This window comes from Chinchilla lanigera, unplaced genomic scaffold (assembly GCF_000276665.1).
Source record: "Chinchilla lanigera isolate Chin_1 unplaced genomic scaffold, ChiLan1.0 scaffold00035, whole genome shotgun sequence".
In the NCBI taxonomy this organism is placed as follows: Eukaryota; Metazoa; Chordata; class Mammalia; order Rodentia; family Chinchillidae; genus Chinchilla; species Chinchilla lanigera.
The window spans coordinates 16,094,994-16,114,496 of record NW_004955436.1 but is presented as its reverse complement, the minus strand read 5'-3'; the positions used below and the strand labels follow the sequence as shown (position 1 = coordinate 16,114,496).

Sequence of the window (19,503 nt, the reverse complement as noted above, 5' to 3'; positions counted from 1 at the left end):
ATTCCGTGGCTACTAAAGGCCTTGTTGTGTGCGGATAAAGTTGCTGACAGACAGTCATACTTATTTGTAATGTGGAAAAATATTTGCACTTATTTTATTTTATGCTACCTTTTGGTTGGTTGCAGGAAAGACACATTAGAGGCAGGTAGTTGATGAGGACCAGGTCTACCCTTTGCTCTCACTGATAGCAATTAGGAAGTCTTTGGTGTGTGGGAAAGGTCCCTGGCTCAGCTTCCTGGAGCCTCTGGAATGTGGCTTTCATGTCATGCAAAACTGCTTGTTACAGATATTGGTGGTGATCATCTGTGTGTCACCAACAGTGACAGCTGCCCATTGCAGTGGCCGTTTAGAATAGAAAATCAGCTTTGTTACAGATATGAACAAGCCACAGCTTATTCTTTCCTGATTGTGTGGTGATAAGTTTTCCACACTTACCCCTTTTTACAGTTGATGAACTAGGGAACAGGCACTTGTCTATAAAAAAATTGGTTAACTGTTACAGTTATTTAAAAATAGGTAAGGAATCAGGAGAGGAGAAAAAAGTGATGTGTGGTAATAAAGACCTCTACAGTGAAAACTATAGTACTCTGAGGAAGGAGATCAAAGAGGACATTAGAAAATGGACAGATAGCCCCTGTTCATGGGTATTTAGAATCAATATACCCAAAATGGCCATACTTCCAAAACTGATATACATATTTAACACAATCCCAATCAAAATGCCAATAACATTCATTATAGAACTAGAGAAAATAATCCTAAAATTCATATGCAGCCAGAAGAGATCCAAGATAGCAAAAGCAATCCTGGGTAACAAGAGCAAAGCAGGGGCATCACAATCCTGAATTTGAAGTTATATTACTAAGCTACTGTGATAAAAACAGCATGGTATGAATGCAACAACAGACATGTAGATCAGTGGAACAAAATAAAGGATGCAGAAACAACATCAGGAACATTCAATCATTTGATCTTTGATAGAGGAACCAAAAGTACACACCAGAGGAGAGATAGCCTCTTTAATAAATGATGCTGGGGAAACTGGCTCTCCACATGCATGAACCTGAATGTAGACCCATATCTTTTACCAGGTACTAAACTGAAATCAAAATGGATCAAAGGTCTGAATGTTAAACCAGAAACCCTTGATCTGCTGGATGATTAAATAGGTAAAACTCTTAAAAGACATAGGTGTATGTGAGGACTTTTTCAGCAGAACCCCAATGACACAAGAAATAGTACCAAGGATCAACAAATGGGATCACATCAAATTAAAAAGCTTCTGCACAGCAAAGGAAACAGCCAACACAGTGAAGAAGCAACCTACACAGTGGGAAAATTTTCTTGCCAGCTATTCCTTCAATAGAGGACTAATATCTAGAATATATGGAGAACTAAAAAGAAAAAAATTATAGACACCCTAATTTGAAGATGCTATCAACAGAGGAGCAACTGAAATAGATAGATATCTCTCAGGAGAAGTACAAATGGCAAATAAATACATGAAAAAATGTTCACCATTGCTCCCATCACAGAGGTGCTAATTAAAATAACACAGAGATTCCTTTTCACTCCAGAAAGAATGGCTGTGGTCAAGAAATGAAATAATAACAAATGCTGGTGGGGCTGTGAGGGAAACGAGGAACCCTTCTGTCTTGTTGGTGGAAGTGTAAACAGGCACAGCCGCTATAGAAATCAGTATGGTGATGTCTCACAAAACTAAAACTAGAAATTCTATTTGACTTAACCATTCCCTTTCTAGGTGTCTTCCTAAAGATGTCATGTTATAGTTATGCATGCACACTCATGTTTATAGTAGCATAATTCATAATAACAAAATCTTTGAAGCAGCCCGTATGTCCACCAACAGGTGAATGGGTAAAGAAAATGTGGTATTACAATAGAATACTACTCTGCCATAAAAAAGATAAACAAGTCATTTGCAGAAGAATGAATGATGCACCTTGAGACTATAATGTTAAGTGAAATAAATCAGACACACAAACTTAAATGCCATATGGTTTCTCTTATATGAGAGACCCAAAATATAAAGAGGAAAATAAAAATGTAATAGGAAGTAGGGAGACAGATTTTGTTAAAATGGTAAGGAGATTAGGAGATCAGGAGATGGAAGACCGTGGGGAGGGGAGGGCAAGGGATGGAGAAAAGAATTAAGATGTGCTATGCACATGTACCAATCCCCGCAAGGAATGCAATCATTATGTAATGCAAATGTGTACCAACACAAAAAACTGAAAAAAATGAGAACAACGAAAAAGTAATGCTAAGTTTTACGAAACTTCAGAATGATTTTCTTCTATCTCAAGCTCAGGAGTACAATTTTGCTCTGTGTGACTGATATGTATGTATTTTTAACAGTGAGAAATGGAGATGATTTACTTACCAGTTTCAAAATGCCTTTATTATTTGCAGTAACTAGGTATTAGTCTCTGGAGATTTTGTAATAGCAGGCAAAAATTGGATGCAAGATAATACAGCATTTATTACTCCATGGTGCTTTACAGTTTTCAGGACATTGTCATAGAACACTGCATTGTTCGATCTTTACAGTAACGTATGGTTAGAGGTTAAGTAGCTGAGCCGTGTTCACCAGGTAATTAGTGGTCAAACTGGGCTTAAAACCAAGACTTCCTGATTTTCTGAATAGTAATTGCGCTATTACTAACAACTCTTCCTAGCATAGGAAGACCAGGATTTACCAAATTTAGTGCAAAGGAAGTGAGATTTTCTGGTGTCAGACACTAGAGTAAGATTATTGATGGGAATTGATGGCATTCACCAATCACGGACAAGAGTTTAAGAGTTCTGTAAGCTTTCTGAGTCAAAATATTGGCCTTGGACTGGACTTAGACACAGCCCAGAGTGCCGTAATTGTTAAGAAATTGCTGAGCACTAGAGACTCGTCCCCTGAGAGCTGAAATTAATGAAATCACCTACACCTGCTGTGGAAATGCTGCCCGATGTCCTGCCCTGAGTGTGGTGATGGCTAGGGATGCCCATGTGTCATGGGCCTTTGTTGACATTTTTAATGTTTCTGTTTATCATTCCTTTCTCTTGAGCTTATGCCAGAGTTCAGGCATATGAACCACATAACCATGTATTTATTTGTTCTCACTCTAAGAAACAGTGCAATTTTTATCTTTCAGCTCAATTGGTTCATTAGGAGGTTTCAGAATTCTCTTATTACTGGTTCTTTCTATACAAGGCAAACTTGAATCATTTGCGGATTATCCAGAACTTTTGAATTGAAAAAGTGAAACCACTAATTCATATGCCAAGTATGTAGAGTATGGGATTTCTGCTGCGGATGTGACCTATGTTTTGTTTTTTTTTTCTTTCATAGAGTGGGAAGCCACCCATCAATGACATGTTCACTGACCTCAAAGATGGCAGGAAACTATTGGATCTTCTGGAAGGCCTCACAGGGACATCGCTGGTGAGAAGCCAGCTCTGTGTATCAGCCTAAGGGCTTGTCTCTGGTCACTGTGATCCTTGCGTACCATTGTGGGTTACTTAGAATGTTAAGGCTGAAAGAGGCGCCTTAAAAAGAGCAGTTTAACTAAAGCTGGGATAGAGCAGCATTTAGGCTTTCTCGAGAGCTCTAATTTCATCAAAGAAAAAACTATCATAAATGTCTATTTTTCAGAGATTGCCCAGGTTGGGGATTACAAAAAAGTATGGATTTGTAGAGCAGGCATAATTGTTTGAATGGTAGTGAGTGCAGAAACAACCATTTGTTATTTAACAAATACTTAAAGAACCAGTTGTTAGAAAGTATAGCATATATTTTTGTTCAGATTTTCAGTATTATCTTTGCGTTTGTTTATCAAATCCAACTTTAGCACTTTGAGTATGGTTCTCCGCACTGGAATAACCCTGCTAGTGAAGAGGATGTGTTTAGTGTGTACAAACTTTTACACCAGAGGTGAAAGCGCTACAAAGGAACAGAGAGATGCCCTAACCCTTCTTGCTACCAGTGGGTCCAGCTTTTGCAGGCAGGTGGTGGCTGCGCACCTGTTGGGGAGGCTGGTGCCTCTTTCAGATAAGGTTCCCTGGCCCATGAGGTGGAAGGAAGCTGTTCACATCCCCCTCAGGCGAGGAATTCCTGCCTTCCAGGTGGGCTCTTGCAGGTGCCAGCTGGAACTGGAATCCTTGCTCTGTTGTCCCCATCTGTGTAGGATACAGGGGACAATCTTTCTGCATCCAGTCCAATGTGGAGAAAAGCTTTGTCTTACAGGTTCCCAAATTTATATGCATGTTGAAATCACCAGGGGATCTTTTAAAAATTCTACTCACACCACACCTTAGACCCATGAAGTCACAATCTTTGGTGGGCCGGGAAGCGGGACACAAGTATTACCGGTTGTGAAGCTGCCCAGGAGGTCCCCAGTGTACCAGCAAGTCAGGCAAGCACTGCCTGAAGGAGAATTTGCATAGGAGAATTTGCTTAGGAGAATTTGCATCTTGTAATCAATAGCTCAGGGATGGTGGCCTGAAATCCTGCCTCTGAGGACGCTGTGTACGGAACTGTTGTTCCGCGTACATTTCAGTATCAGCGTTTGTCACTCACATGGAAGGACAATGGATCTTACTTGCTTCGTGTTTTATTTTCCAGACAAAGGAACGCGGTTCCACAAGGGTGCATGCCTTAAATAACGTCAACAGAGTGCTGCAGGCTTTACATCAGAACAACGTAAGCTTGCAAAGTCATTCTGTGCTGCCGTCCACATTGTCTGTTGGGAAGCCAGCCACCTGCCACCTGCTCTGTGCACTGGTGTCAGTGGATTCCTCCGAGAAATAATGGACAATTTCTACACACGAAGGAACGCTCGTGTGCTTTTCCGGTGGCTTTATTGGTCTAGTTTGTAAATAACAGTTTTGAGATTTACATTTCCTTTATTCTCTAAAATGAGAGTTCTCTTATCACTCACTTGTATGGCTGTGCAAATGTGCTAAATGAGAAACACAGAATTTTGTGAAGACACTGTCCTAACAGTTACGTTTTCATTTCGATAGGTGGAATTAGTGAACATAGGAGGAACGGACATAGTCGATGGGAACCACAAACTGACTCTGGGCCTACTTTGGAGCATCATTCTGCACTGGCAGGTGAAGACATCTCCAGTCACCTCTCACCCAGAATTGAAAATGTACTGTTTGTGCCATACTTTCCTAGGGCTGTCCTGACAAAGTACCAGTCTCCCTGGTCTGACCAACAGAAATTGTCTCGCAGTTCTGGAGGCTGGAAATGGAAGGTCAGGTGTCAGGCAGGGCGGATTCCTTTGGAGGACCCAGGGCACGACCTGTACTATGTGTCCCCAGGTCATGACTTGTGGATCATCCCTGGTGCTGCTTGTACAGTGCAGTGCCAGTCTTCACCTGGCCTTCTCCATGCCTGTGTGTCTGTCCCAGTGCCTCCTTTTCATGAGGACAGCAGGATGACCTCGCTCTCCTTCTATCTGCAGGGGCACTATTTCCGAATAAGATTCCATGTTGAGATACTGGGATTAGACGTTAATTTAGGGATTTTGGAGGAGGAAGAAGTGAACAACTTGCTGTTTTCTTGGCAGAGGGGGATGAAGTATGTTTTTTAAAATATTGAATTTAGGAAATTGGCATCATTTCAGACTTACCAAAGAGTTTTAAGAGTAGATCAAAGAATTCCCCAAACACCCTATAGTGAGATTCCCCAAATGTTAATAGTAGTATTTCTTGTGCTCATTCTGTCTGTTTTTGCCTAAATACTTCCACGTGTATTTTCCAAAAACAGCATTTTTCTAAAACTCAGGAACTCCTTTGCAATGCCATAATATAATATATAAAATGTATGCTAATATTTATAATTATATATTATTATATAAAATAATGTTACATCCTAAAGCATTATATAATTATTAAAAATATCATTGAAAGAATAGTTATGTAATTACATATCTCATGGAGATTGTGTGACTTGCCCTATAATACCCTTTATAAAAGCAAAAAAAAAAAAAAAAATCCAATGTCCTGCGTTCGCGATGTCTCTCTCATCTTTAATCTAGAACAATCTGTGAGTCCTTTATATTTCATGACATTGGTTTTTTGAAGGGTACTTGGCAGTTATTTTGTAGACTGCCCCTCCATGGGGCTTGGCTATGTTCCCATGTTGCTGGATATGGGTTGTTTTGGCAGAGATGCCACAGAAGTGATGTTGAACTTTTCTCCTGCACTAGGGCAGGGCCGCACTCAGTCCATTGTAGCTTTTCCTAGCGGTGTTTGGGTAAGATGGTGTTATGGTTGATACATTGTGTCAACTTGGGGAGTCTAGAGGTTTGGCTAAGTGACTCAGCAGGAAGCCACAGTGCTTACTTTGTATACATCCTGAGCCTGTGGAAGAGCAGGGCATGGAGATTATGTGAGAGCTACATGCCCCTTAGGTGGGGGTAGCCTGTTTACAATGTAAGGCAGGGAAAGAAGCTGCTTGCCGCCATTCCTCCTTTTTGCTCTGGCTGCTTTGCTGTTCGGCTGCCGTTTCCCTCTTTGCTCTTGTTGCTTTGTTATCTTCTGCCTCGGAGCCAGCCAAGTATGGACTAAAACCCCCACGAACTGTAAGCTAAATAAACCTTTCCTTCCTTCATTTTGGACGTTGGGTATTTTGTCTCAGCAAGTAGAGAAAAGTAACCAAGACAGATGGTATCTGTCAGGTTTCTCCGCTGTACCTTGACCACACTTTGTTATTCAGTATTGTTTTGTGGGGATGCACCTTGAGGCTGTGTATATATTCAACTGTTTATTCTGCATTTATCAATCAGTTTTAGCAGCCATTCATAATTTTTACCTGGATCAGTTGTGATTTAGATGCTTGGCAAAGAGTAAATTTCTAATTTTGCTGTTCTTTTCACATTTATTCATTGTTTTTCTACTTGTAAAGAAGAGCTTTCTATTGTCTCTTTATCTATCATCTGTCTATCTATCTATCATCTATATTCATTTGTTTGTGTATCAGTGGATACATCGTGAAGTTTTACATAATCTTTACATAGTCATAAATTTTTACATAAGTGTTAAGTACTCATAAGGTTATAACCTCTTACTACTACTCTTCATTTTGATGTTGAAATGGTTCTAGATTTGGCCTGTGTCAGCCTCTTAAGTTGGCTTCTGGGTCCTTTTGATACATCCATATCATTCTTTGAGACCTGTCTTAAAAGATTTTAGAATAATAACATAAAATGTTAATTCTAGAGTGTAATCATGATTGCTAATAGAAAAGATACTTCATTCTTTTTTAGTGATTAAGAAGTTCTTCCTTTGGCCTTTTTGTAGAAAAGAAAAATGAGATTTTCTTGGTGTAAATTGCTTTGTAAGTGAAAATAATAAAATACGACCTTTTTTGATGTGTGGGATTGGGGCCCATATCTAGGGGCACTCTACCACTGAGCTACATCCTCAGCCCCCTTTTAAATTTCTTTTTATTAAATTTTGAGACAAGGTCTTGCTAAGTTGCCCAGGCAGGACTTGAACTTGTAATATTCCCTTCTTAACTTTTCAAAGTGTGGAGGTGGGGGCTGGGAATGTAGCTCAGTGGCATGGCACCTGCCTGGCAAGTGCAAGGTGCTGAGTTCCATTTCTGGTTCCAAAAAATAAGTCTCCCCAAAGTGCAGAGATTGCAGTGTCATAAGACATGACTTTTATGTGACTATGAAAGTAATGTCCATTGTCATGATAGTACAGATGTTAAAATGGAGAAAATACATTCGTGGACAAAAGTACAATACAAATTGCCTCCAAATCCCAGTACCCCCACATAAACACTTAGCATTTACCTTTCCAATGTGTATAGAAAATGGAGTGCAATAAATGTGTGTTACCTGATCCACAGTAGCTCCTTGTGTCAGGACCCAGTTGGAAGCCCTGTGAGGTTACAGGCAGTGCGGTCTGTCCCCACAGGTGAAGGACGTCATGAAGGACGTCATGTCTGACCTGCAGCAGACTAACAGTGAGAAGATCCTGCTGAGCTGGGTGCGCCAGACCACGCGGGCCTACAGCCAGGTCAACGTCCTCAACTTCACCACCAGCTGGACCGACGGACTGGCCTTTAACGCCGTGCTCCACCGGCACAAGTGAGGCTTTGCTGGGCTTAGAAGAGGGTCTTAGGGATGTGCATCTCCTCTCTACATCTTTTCTGCTCTTCCCTAGAGCACCTGCCCCATGCGCTCCTTTCTGCACATGCTCCCCTACTCCTGGGAGTAGAAAACTACTCAGTGTTTATTGCTTTCCAACTCAACATCCCACAGTGCAGAGCCCATGATTTTGTCTACATATTTGTGATAAAAAAATGTTAAAATAACTCACATAGTTCAGTCCCACTCATTCAATACTAGCCATTAATGTATACAGAAAATTGTGTTAGCTTTTGTTCTCACAATGAAAGACTCTACATATTCAGTGTAACTCAATTAAAAATAGCCACACAATTTTTCTTACGAACTTGGGAACAGATTCAAATTTTTATATAAAGACCAGAGGTCCAAGAATATCCAGTGTACTCCTGAAGAAGAACCAGGCTGAAGTATTTTGCAAAAAGAAACTAGAACTCCAAGGCTATATTAATTAAGAATGTGTGGTGCTATAAATAAATACAGTAACATTTAGGCTGAACCCCATAAAATTGCCAATACTTGATTATTTTTGTTGTCTAAGAGCAGTAGTTTCATATGGTTCATCCTAATAGAATGAAGAGCTCCAAAATAGCTCCATTATGCAGGATAACTTAGTTAAAAAACAAAAGAAAACAAAACAAGACTGTGTTGATATTGCAGATGAATAGACTGTATGGAGCAGCTGGTTATCCATATGCAAATAAGACATTGGATTGTTACCCCAGCATATCCCAAAAATCATTTCTGTGTGGATCGAGGATTTAAACGCCAGTGGCAGAATTTATTATGTATTATTGCTATTTTAAATTACCAGTTTTCTCACGTTTCATTTTCTGTATGTTCTTGGCTGTTATGGAAAAGTGAAGTAGAGTTTTCTGTGTTTGACATCTGGAAATATTAAATTCCAGATGGTGTGAAAGAGGTTATTTTTTCCCTTCTCTCCCTCCCTTCCTTCCTTCTTTCCTTCCTTCCTTCCCACTTTCCTCTCTTCACCCCCTTCTCTTTTTGGTTCAGCCTTGTGCTTTGTCCTATAATGCGGTGTTGATTTGAATTTGATGATGGTGAACAGAATGTTTTGTTCTTAAAAACAAAGGCACAATACAGACAATACAGAGTTACAAACAAAGTGGTAGGGAATTAACAATGGTGGTTGTATTACATATTGATATCTTCAAAGTGGCTTCTCATGAAAACAGATATAGACATGCAATACTGGTCAACCAAAGACTCATTGACAGTTTCTTTCAGCATAGAAACAGCAGATAGAAGAACAACCATGTCTGTATTGTGCTTGTGATATGTTGTAAAATGTTGTATGTCTGTTAATGTTTCCCTCCTTTTATCCTTAAAATAAAAAAAAAAAAGGTTAAAAAAAAAAAAAAAAAAACAAAGGCAGTGCTTCTAATGTTTTTCCATAAGAAAGCTATTTATCTTGTGAGGTTAGAAATCTTATCACCATCTTCTCTTACCAGTTTAAGGAGGTTACCCGCAGTTCTAGGTGGTTAAGAGATTCTATGAAGAAACAGTTGAATTTAATCAAAACGCCTTCCATCTGTTAATTGATTGAACACATATATGTGCTGGACACTGTGTATGTAGCAGAAAACAAAATAGAGAAAAATCCCAGTCCTCTTATTCCAAAAGGGGGAGATAGACAGTAATTTTCAAAAATGAAAATATAAATTGTAAAGGTCACAAACTGAGTCAAATTCAGTGTTGGCTCAATGTTGACCTATGGGGAAATTTGATTCAGTTCTCCTCCAATTTGGTTTGTGATCAGAATCATGGAAAGAATTAAGTTAGCAAATGGAGGTACCACTCAACTAGGGAAAAGAGGGTGGAAGGTAGATGTAATATACTACAAGAACTGACAGAGAGCAAAGAAAACAATCAATTGTTGGGTTATTAAAGCAACAACAATATCTAAATTGTGGAATTAAAAGAAAATCAAGATAAACAGTAGTAGCTTGGAAGGGGCAATTGTAGGGAAACGTTTTCAAGGCCTTTGTTGTGGTAATATTCTATGGACAAATTAGAGCTATATGTTTTATTCAGTTCACTTAGTTGGAGAATTTTGTCCATTAATATTGATTGTGATAATTGATACCTCTTAGTTTGAGCTTCTTATTTCTTTTACCTTTTAAAATTTTTTTTCTGTCTTGTGTTCTTTTGTGTTGATGGGTTTCTGCAACCCTCTTTTATATTCTGTGACTTGGGAAATACTATATACTTGAGTCTTTTAGTGGTTACCCAAGAAATCTTAACAATAATATTTAATACAAGAACCCTAGAATGAGTTATTTGTTATTTTCATCATTGTAATTTATCTTCAAATGCTATATAGTATTTGACAAAACTTTGGGATATAAGAGATTTAACTTTTTAAGAAAGTTGAGAGTTAAGAAAAAATCTCAAACTGAAATGTCTTAGACTATAACAATGCCTACTTAGTTTCCACAATATTTTGTCTTCATTTGATTTTATTTCCATGGTGATTTCAGACCTGACCTTTTCAGCTGGGATAGAGTTGTCAAAATGTCCCCCATCGAGAGACTTGAGCATGCCTTCAACAAAGCTCAGACTTACCTGGGAATTGAGAAGCTGTTAGATCCTGAAGGTAGTGTTCATTATTTATTTTCAACCTTGATTTTACTTCACAGTTTTGAACTTTGGGAAAACCGTATTTTGGTTTTTCTTTCTAGAATGAATTATGGGAATTGAGGAGTCTTTCTTTCGAGGTATAAATATAAGCCATTTTATTACAGATGAATTAGTAGTACTTTTGTACCAACAATTTGGAATATCCTTAAGCATAAATTTAATTATTTCATTGAATAATAACTAATCTATATCAAGTAAGATATAAAGTATTAGAAAAATTATTTTGTAAAAAAATCAGTATTTGGTTTAGTTTATAAAAATGCATTTTATGCGATGTTGCCTATGATGTGAAGACTTTATAGATGTCATAGGATTGAACCCAAGATATATTTTCATAGTATAAATGAAGTCTTGCGTCATTATTTTCAGTGGTAACATGGTAGCTTAATTTGGAGCATCCTGGGGAAGCTTCTAGGGAAGATTTTTTAAGAAATATGAGTAAATAGTGCTCTTGGCTCTTACCTTATATATCATGGTATGAAACAGCAATGTACTGAGACATGGTATGGAAAAGATTATATGTTAAGTGTTGTTTATGGGTACTAAGGAGAGTTATTTTCTACCTAATTTTGAGCAGTTCATATATTTTGGACATCCAGGTTAAGCTGGCTCTCACTTTCTTCCACTTCTAGACGTTGCTGTTCAGCTCCCTGACAAGAAATCCATAATTATGTATTTAACATCTTTGTTTGAGGTGCTACCTCAGCAAGTCACGATAGATGCCATCCGAGAGGTAGAGACACTGCCCCGGAAATACAAGAAAGAATGTGAAGAGGAAGAAATTAATTTACAGGTACTGGCACACTTTTATTAAAATATTTGACTTGGCACGTTTGGTTTCTCATGAGTACCAGTCACCACCCACTTTCAGAGCGTTTTTTCTTGATTGGGAGCATCTGCGTTTCTCATCCTACATTACTAGAAGCTCAGTTTTCAGTTAGCACACTGTTGCATGCTTGCAATGGAAAATGTACCTCAGGTGACCTTATTAAGAAGAAAACTGTATTATTACCCATAGCGAGGCTGGAGTTAGGCTGTGTGGCTACTGATAATAAGTCCGCTTGAGGACCTACAATTTCCCTGTGTATAGTCACCATCTTTTATCCCAGTTGTCAGCTACATGATCAAAGATGGTTTTGTCCATGTCAGCCTTATTTTTCTCTAGATAGTACTAATTTTATTTTTGGGAGGGCCATTAATAAATAATTGTCCCTATTCTCCCAAGGGCTATCAAAATATAAGGTTTATTTCCTCTTTCATTTAGTCTGTGGTAAGCTACTTGTCAAGTTTTTTATGAAAGAACTTACAATGGTTCATCAGAATACAAATGATTTTTTTCTAGAAGATCTAATGATTATTTTTTTCTTCCTTTACTTTCCTATCTTGAATCAATCCATATTTATCTCTTTTTGTGTTAGTCTGACCAATCTTCTTAATTCATTAAGTGAGAGGCTTTTTAAGAGTTGGATCAGACCTCGGAAGTCACTTAGTCCAATGTTTTAGCAACCCAGTAACCAAGAGATACATATGGATTGCAGAATTATAAGAAATGCGTTTTGCAAACTCAGAGACCATGGGCTCTGGAATTTAAATTTCATCCTGTTGCTACTTGTTTGGGGACAGCTACTTAACTTTGGAGCTCATATGGTTGAAACCACCTACTTGATAATGAATTACTGTAACTAATAAGCATGTGGTAGGCATCAGCTGTCGTCATTATAACATCTCTCAATTTGTTTTGTCTTTCTCATTCAACAGATTCTTCTTTATTTTAGAGAGGAGAAAACCAATAAAAACAATGACACAGAATTTGAAAACAAGATAATAGGAAGTTAACAACGGTCAACAAATTATTTTTTCAAAAATGTCACTTAAGGCTGGCTGTGATGGTGCATGCCTGTCATCTCAGTACTCTAGGAGACCAAGGCAGAGGATCGCAAATTCGAGCCCAGCCGAGGCAATTTAGTGACTTAGTGGGATGCTGTCTCACAATGAAAGATAAAAGAAGGGGTGAGGATGTGACTTAGGGTGAGGGCTTTGAGTTTAATCTCCGCTACCACTTTCCCTCCCAAAAGCTACTTAATTTCCGTGTTAGGACAGTCATGCCAAAGTTGAAGGAGCACAGCATCCCAGCCCAAGATTCCAAGAACTTGCTATATCCGATTTTCTTCAGGCAGTATGTACCAATTTTCTTACTTTTTCTCCATTTCAAAAAATGACATGATTTTTAGGAGAAAACAGAAAGGTTATTAAGAAAAAAAAAGATGAGAGACAGGACTGGACTGTGAACCTGCTGTTCTTTTTTTAGCTGTTTTCAAAATTAAATGATGCTGAGGAAGCCTTGACTTCCCATAACTGACTTATGTTTGCTTCTGCTAATGCAGTTATTGTTCTGCAGTAACGATGCACCTTTTCAGGGGCCTCCGTCACCTGGGTTTGTCACTTGCTTTTTAGAATCTTTCTTGGATTAGGATTCTTTTTGTTAGAAAGGAAGAATATTTTAAGGCTTACAATTAAGGCTATTTTCTCTTAATAAGGAGGGAGATTTCATTTGCCTTTTGAGGGTGTAGATAGAAGAATGACGTCTCATTTACTATTTCCTTAGGAGCAAGTGTTTCAGCACTAACCTCTTCATTTGAATGCTTTCGTTAGTTCTTTGGAGGTTGAATTATTTGTAGAAATGAAAGGAGATTAAGTTTTAACCACCTATTCTTTGACGTAGATTCCAATCCTCTCTTCTCCAGTGAAAGCCACTGGCCAGCCTTGCTCTCTGGTTCTCTGCTCTTGGCAGACATGCATTAGGTGCTTCGTAAAAAATTCCTGCATTTCTCTCTAGACATTTGCCAGTTGGGAGTCTAGTCAAGTATTTTAATCAATATCTCTGAATATTTGCATGCTGATTATAGCTTTCATTTCTTGCCTCAAGCTATTAGTGTTCAGCAAGTGACCCCGACTGGTGGCTGACTTGCTTAGTTCCTGCGTGTCTGTTAAAGTGTAGAGGTTGGTCCTAAGTGGTCTTCAGAGTTCCTTTAACTCTGCAGTTTCAGGATTTTAGGTCTTGAAATTAACTCAGTTTCTTTTTTCTGTCTTGGCATCATCTGTCCCTTGATTGTCCTTTTGTCACTCTGTGTACATTGATCCATTTTTTAACTCCTGTATTTCATTTTCTGGATTCATTTGATTCTTGTTCCAAAATGTCTTTTGTGTTTTCTTTGTTGCCCAGCCCTTCTATTAATTAAAGACCTTTTCTTCTCTTGTAGTTTGCAAGACGCTGCCCGTCTTTGCACTGCATAGTGGAACCCCCCACCCAGTGATTCTTGAACATGCATGTTCCCCTCTGCAGAATGCTTCTCCACCCACTCCTGCATACCGAGCTTCCCATTTTCCCTTCATTAAAATGGAATCTTTTAGGGCCGTCTCCTCTGATTAAACTGTCGGGATCCAGTCCCACACACACATTCTCTGTTTTTTTGCTATCGTAGTCTTTTTGCAAATGAGTATAAGGATTTTAAATAATGTCTTAGGAGCATTGAGAAAAGCAATGAAAGATTTCATGCGGGGAAGCTCTGCGATGTAATCGTGTTTTCAAAATGACCTGTGGACTAGGGTGTGGGTAGCAGATATTAGGAAGCTGTTGTAGTCCGGGGGAGACGCTTGGGCAGATGGAGATGGAAGGGTGTAGATGGACTACAAATACATTTTGAACATGAGAATTAATAAATGTGGCAGAGAAGCAAGAAACTAAGGTTGGCTCCCTACTTTTCAGAGGAAAAACAGGTTTCAGGAAAGAAGGGTCTTAACAGTGGGACTGGCTTGCTATGCCTGTGATCCATTGCCGTGGGGACGTTAGGCAGTTGGATGTAGGAGTTGGGAGTTCTGGAGAGAGTCTGAGACCAAAACTAAAGTGGTAAAATGTCTGGGGGCTGTAGATGGTTGTTTAAATCCAGTGGATTAGATGAGATTACTCAGGCAGAATATATTGAGAGAAGAGAAGAAAGAAGATTTAATTTGGAGGATGACTAGTAGGTTCGCAGCTGCCATTGGACCGGAAGGGAACCTGTGTGATTACTGACTTAGGGAAACGGTGCTTCAGAAGGTGGGGGTAGCTAGCCACCCACATGGAAGGATCCTGAGGATTTAAGTGAGAAACGTGGGGTGACCAGTTGTTTGGGTTTGTTCTTAATGTGTGTGTTGTAGCATCGTTACTATCAAAAAACCTTCCTGTTTGTTGGTTAATTATATGATCACCTTAAAGATCATGCTAGAAAAGTAGACTTGGCAACTGTCTAGTTGAGTTGGGGGAAGATATCAAGTCAGAGTGAAAGGGAATGTTAATAAAGAGTAGCTGTTAAGTACGTAAGGGTGGCTTTTATTGTTCTCTGTTCGTTTATGTACACGTGAAAGTTCCTATGTAAACATTCTGCATGAGAGTTGATAATGGGAGATAGTCTGTAGGTGAGTCTTCAAGAAGTTTCCCCCTGAACAGTATCAAAAGACCAAGAGAGACAGTAGGTTTGGTTATAAGATTCTAAGTACATAAAGAAAAACTCCATTGCTTTGGAAGAGCTTGAGATAGATTTATTCCATGAACCTGGAGAGAGAGGGATGGAAGGAAGGAGGAAGGGAGAGAGAGAAAGAGATCAGAACTCAGGGCTGTTGCCTCAAAAACCAGGGCTGTATGTGTGGCTGTTTTTCATTGTTTAAGTTGCAGTGCTAAAATACAGTTCAGTAAAATCATTTTAAATGGGCGGGGGTGTCAAAGCTGAATTCTAATTTCTCTCTTTTTTTTGTAAAATACACCCATTGTTTGAGGCTCACATTTTTCAGCTCCTCTGAAACTTTCCTAACTGCTTTAGCCCTTGGTGACCTCAAATAGCAACCCTGGATGGGACCATGGCATTTATAATTTTGTACATAGCCATTTATTTTTGCTTAGAAATGATTCATGTGGGTTATTTCTTTCCCCAGCTATATTAGAATTGCCATGAGCCAGGACTCATGAGTGTGTGTATGTGTGACTTTTGTGCCTTTTTCTGCTCCAGAGTAGTAGATAAATGCTTTCTGATTAACTCGTGGCCTTGCTTGCCTGACTCCTGAGAGTTGGGCTCATGCCCGAGACACTGGCGTGCCTGTCCCGCATTCTCTACATTGTATCTTTGCTGAATGCCTTGTGTCTCCCTGACAGTTGTGGGTTTTTCGTGGTTTGTGTTCAGAGTACAGCGGCAGTGGAGGAGCACGAGAGTCCCCGGGCTGACACCCCCAGCACTGTCACCGAGGTCGACATGGATCTGGACAGCTACCAGATAGCGCTGGAAGAAGTGCTGACCTGGTTGCTGTCTGCCGAGGACACTTTCCAGGAACAGGATGACATTTCTGACGATGTGGAAGAAGTCAAAGAGCAGTTTGCCACCCATGAAGTAAGTGTCTGTTGTTGCAGGGTGGATCCATCGGCTGTGGGGCCCGTGCTTCAAGGAGGGACCCGCCCTGATGGTTACTGTGGATTCTGTTCCACCAAAAGGTCAGGGCGTATTTCAGGAACTGTGATATTTAAATAGATCTTTGTTAGAAAACTAGGGTGGGTGATTAACTGCATTAGAATTAGATTTTGAATTTTAGCTTTCTGGTAACTTGTATTTTTTGTTGAGCCACGTGAACAGAAATCAATGCATAGTCCTGCTCGTTTCTGGAGTGTGTTGCTATAGTTAAAAACAAAATGACTAATCAATATACCAGATCTTTAGGTTTGAAGTGTTTCCCAGGAAGTGATTATTTTTATGTGTTCAGTGATAAAGCAAATGTCATACCCAGTGTTCCTGTACAATTTTATGTAACAAGAGTTTCTATTTTGAGGATATGTTACATTGCAATGCAGTGATTTTGATTCTGTGAAGGTTTCTTTTTGGTTAAGCACGTTTTTGTCTACAGATGCAGAGGCATGTGAATTGTCAGATTTTATTTGCCGTTTTGGATAGAAATAGTAGTGTTCCTTCTGAGTGAGTGTGGTGTGTCTTTATTATATTTACTCCTAATTCCACTCACACTATTATTAGCAACTTAATCACCATTTGCTTTAAAAAGGCAGCTACTATGGGATGTAATATTATTCTTCTTTATCTGTTTTTCTTTTGAGTTACGCCAGGTGCTTATTTCCTATTTCTAGAGCTTAAAGCATCATATCAAGATCTACAATAGATATTGTGAATTGAGAAGAAACTGTTCAAAAGAAAAGACAAACTGTGATGAGGGAAAGGGGAAAGGAAGAAAGGGAAAAAGGAAAAAATATACACAAGACAGTTAAGATAGTTGTACAGATAGTTTCTCTTAGTTCATTAAAAAGGAAGTTTTGTGTTTTTATCGTATAGACAAGATATCATGCCTATGCCGTGTATCAACTATTGTAATTGTCCTACTAACCTGTTTTGAGACTTCGTTTCATTGTTGTTATCTTTTTTTTTTTTTTTAAAGATGAACCTTATCTGCATTCTTCTAGGCTACCTTCCTCTGCTGCGTTGATACTTGGGTTATGTACCAGCAATTTATAAAGGGTTTTTTTGGCCCTGAGCAGCTCACAAATCGCGATGATGTACCTTTGCAGGCTTTCATGATGGAGCTGACCGCACATCAGAGCAGCGTGGGGAATGTCCTGCAGGCGGGCAACCAGCTGATAACACAGGGCACTCTGTCGGATGAAGAGGAGTTTGAGATTCAGGAGCAGATGACCCTGCTGAATGCCAGATGGGAGGCTTTGAGGGTGGAGAGTATGGAGAGGCAGTCCCGGTGAGTGAGCGCTGCGGAGGCAGCACCGTGTCCCACAGGCTGCGTTGCCTGGTTGAGCTCGAGCAGAAATCTGCCTGTCTGTGGGAAACAAGATCAGTACTGAAGCCTTGGAACGTGCTCACTTTTCTGTGTGTAACGTCGCCAGAATTTTGAATGATCTTCATTGATAGTTTAGCCAAGTCCAAAGGTAAAAGTTGAAATATGGAAATTGATGAAAAGAGAAAGGATATTCCACGTGGCCAATTGTTTATTTGCTGTAGTATTAAAATGGCAAGACATTAACTGTGTATGACGATAAGACAATTTGAAGGGGCTGGGGGTTTAGCTCAGCGGCAAAGTGCCTGCCTGGCAAGTGCAAGGTCGTGAGTTCGGTTCCCAGTACCGGAGAAAAACAAAAAAAAAAAAAAAAAAAAAAAAAAAGACAATTTGATATGGACCTCCTCTTCTGTTTTGTAACATTTTTTTAAATCGGTTTTTTCCCATGTACCTTTTTACTTTTTGGTGTGTATTATATATTGTATTTCATTGCTATTTCCACCTATTTAATAAGTAGGAATTCCTGTTTGAAGAAACAATGATTTTGATATGACCCCAGGTTCTATTATTTGCATTCTTTGACTGCATTTAATAGACTCTATTTAGGAAGAAGATTAACCCTGGTTTCTATATTTAAAGGCGAAATGCCACTACTGTAAGGGCTAGACATGGGTATGCTCCCGGGTCCCATTTCTCTGGTACCTGGGGTGGAGAAAAGAGCTGGTGGCAGAAATACTGTGTCCCTTGACCAGGCTGCATGACGTGCTGATGGAACTGCAGAAGAAGCAGCTGCAGCAGCTGTCGGCCTGGCTGACCCTCACGGAAGAACGCATTCAGAAGATGGAAACCTGTCCGCTGGATGACAACTTGGAATCCCTGCAAAAGCTCCTCAAAGAACACAAAGTAATTCTGCCTCCTGTTTCTTTGCTACCTTATCAGATATGGAAGAGCAGCACTTAGCATTCTCAGGAGCTGATGGCTTCTCTTGTTAGTGTGGCAGTGGGACACATCTTCCATGTCATCTTTTATTTAGCTTATAGGGTGGAGCTCACGGGGCTCTGATGTTTCCAAGCCGGGGATGACAGTGCAGGAGGAACTCTGTACAAGCTTGCGTGGTTTTCCTGTGAGAGTGCAACGCTTTCCTAAGATTTCAGAAGGGTCGTTTTGGCCTCCTAGGTGGTTAAGAACCCTAGGGTGGTGGCATTTATGCAAAGTGTGGGTGAAGAGATAGATTGTTTAAGGAAACCTGTTATCTCTTCTTTGATCCAGAAAGGTATCAGATACTGGGTGAGGATCAAACATGTGGTTGACAGCTTAATTTGGTCACAAGTTTACTAGATAAATTTCCATAGTCACAATAAGAAAAGGGAGAGCATACTATCCTCTCTGTAAGTTGAAGACTTGTATTGATCCATGAAATATCTAGATACCTCCTTCCTAAAGCTTTAGGGATACATTGAATACTACTTAGGAAGCATTTGATAACACTTTTGGTAGTGTTTAAACAAATTACCTCTATGTCTGATGACTGTGCTTTTCACATGGAAGAGGGGGGAATGGAAGGCATCCTTATGTCTTTAATTGCTTTCTGGGTAGCTAAGCAGAATGGCTTCTGAGTATCTTATAGCAATCTACTTCTCTCTCTTTATGCCATATACCATTAGATAAAATCGCCCCTGATTCTGTCTGTGTAAGCTCTAGACTTATTGATTTACTAACTCTACATTTTGGTGTTAATCCCTAGGATAGCCACTCAACTCTTTTATCCTCTGTTTTCCTTTGCCAGAACTTAGAATAAAAGTGATAATGTCCTATTTGCGATCTCTTCTGACATTGCATTTTCAGGCTGCTTTGGTGTATAATGAAG

The 19,503-nt window shown here is 39.4% G+C and overlaps 1 protein-coding gene across 4 annotated transcripts in view; it reads left to right on the top strand.

Moving 5' to 3' along the window:
* Utrn (utrophin) overlaps positions 1–19,503 on the top strand; it is a 506,964-nt gene that overhangs the window by 122,883 nt on the left and 364,578 nt on the right. For all 4 annotated transcript variants that reach the window (XM_005389232.2, XM_005389234.2, XM_005389233.2 and 1 more), the window contains 9 exons: positions 3,365–3,457; positions 4,637–4,714; positions 5,038–5,130; positions 7,951–8,123; positions 10,664–10,779; positions 11,456–11,616; positions 16,037–16,240; positions 17,419–17,600; positions 18,389–18,539. In XM_005389232.2, the coding sequence (XP_005389289.1) occupies positions 3,365–3,457; positions 4,637–4,714; positions 5,038–5,130; positions 7,951–8,123; positions 10,664–10,779; positions 11,456–11,616; positions 16,037–16,240; positions 17,419–17,600; positions 18,389–18,539 (1,251 nt within the window). The remainder of the gene's footprint in view (positions 1–3,364; positions 3,458–4,636; positions 4,715–5,037; positions 5,131–7,950; positions 8,124–10,663; positions 10,780–11,455; positions 11,617–16,036; positions 16,241–17,418; positions 17,601–18,388; positions 18,540–19,503) is intronic.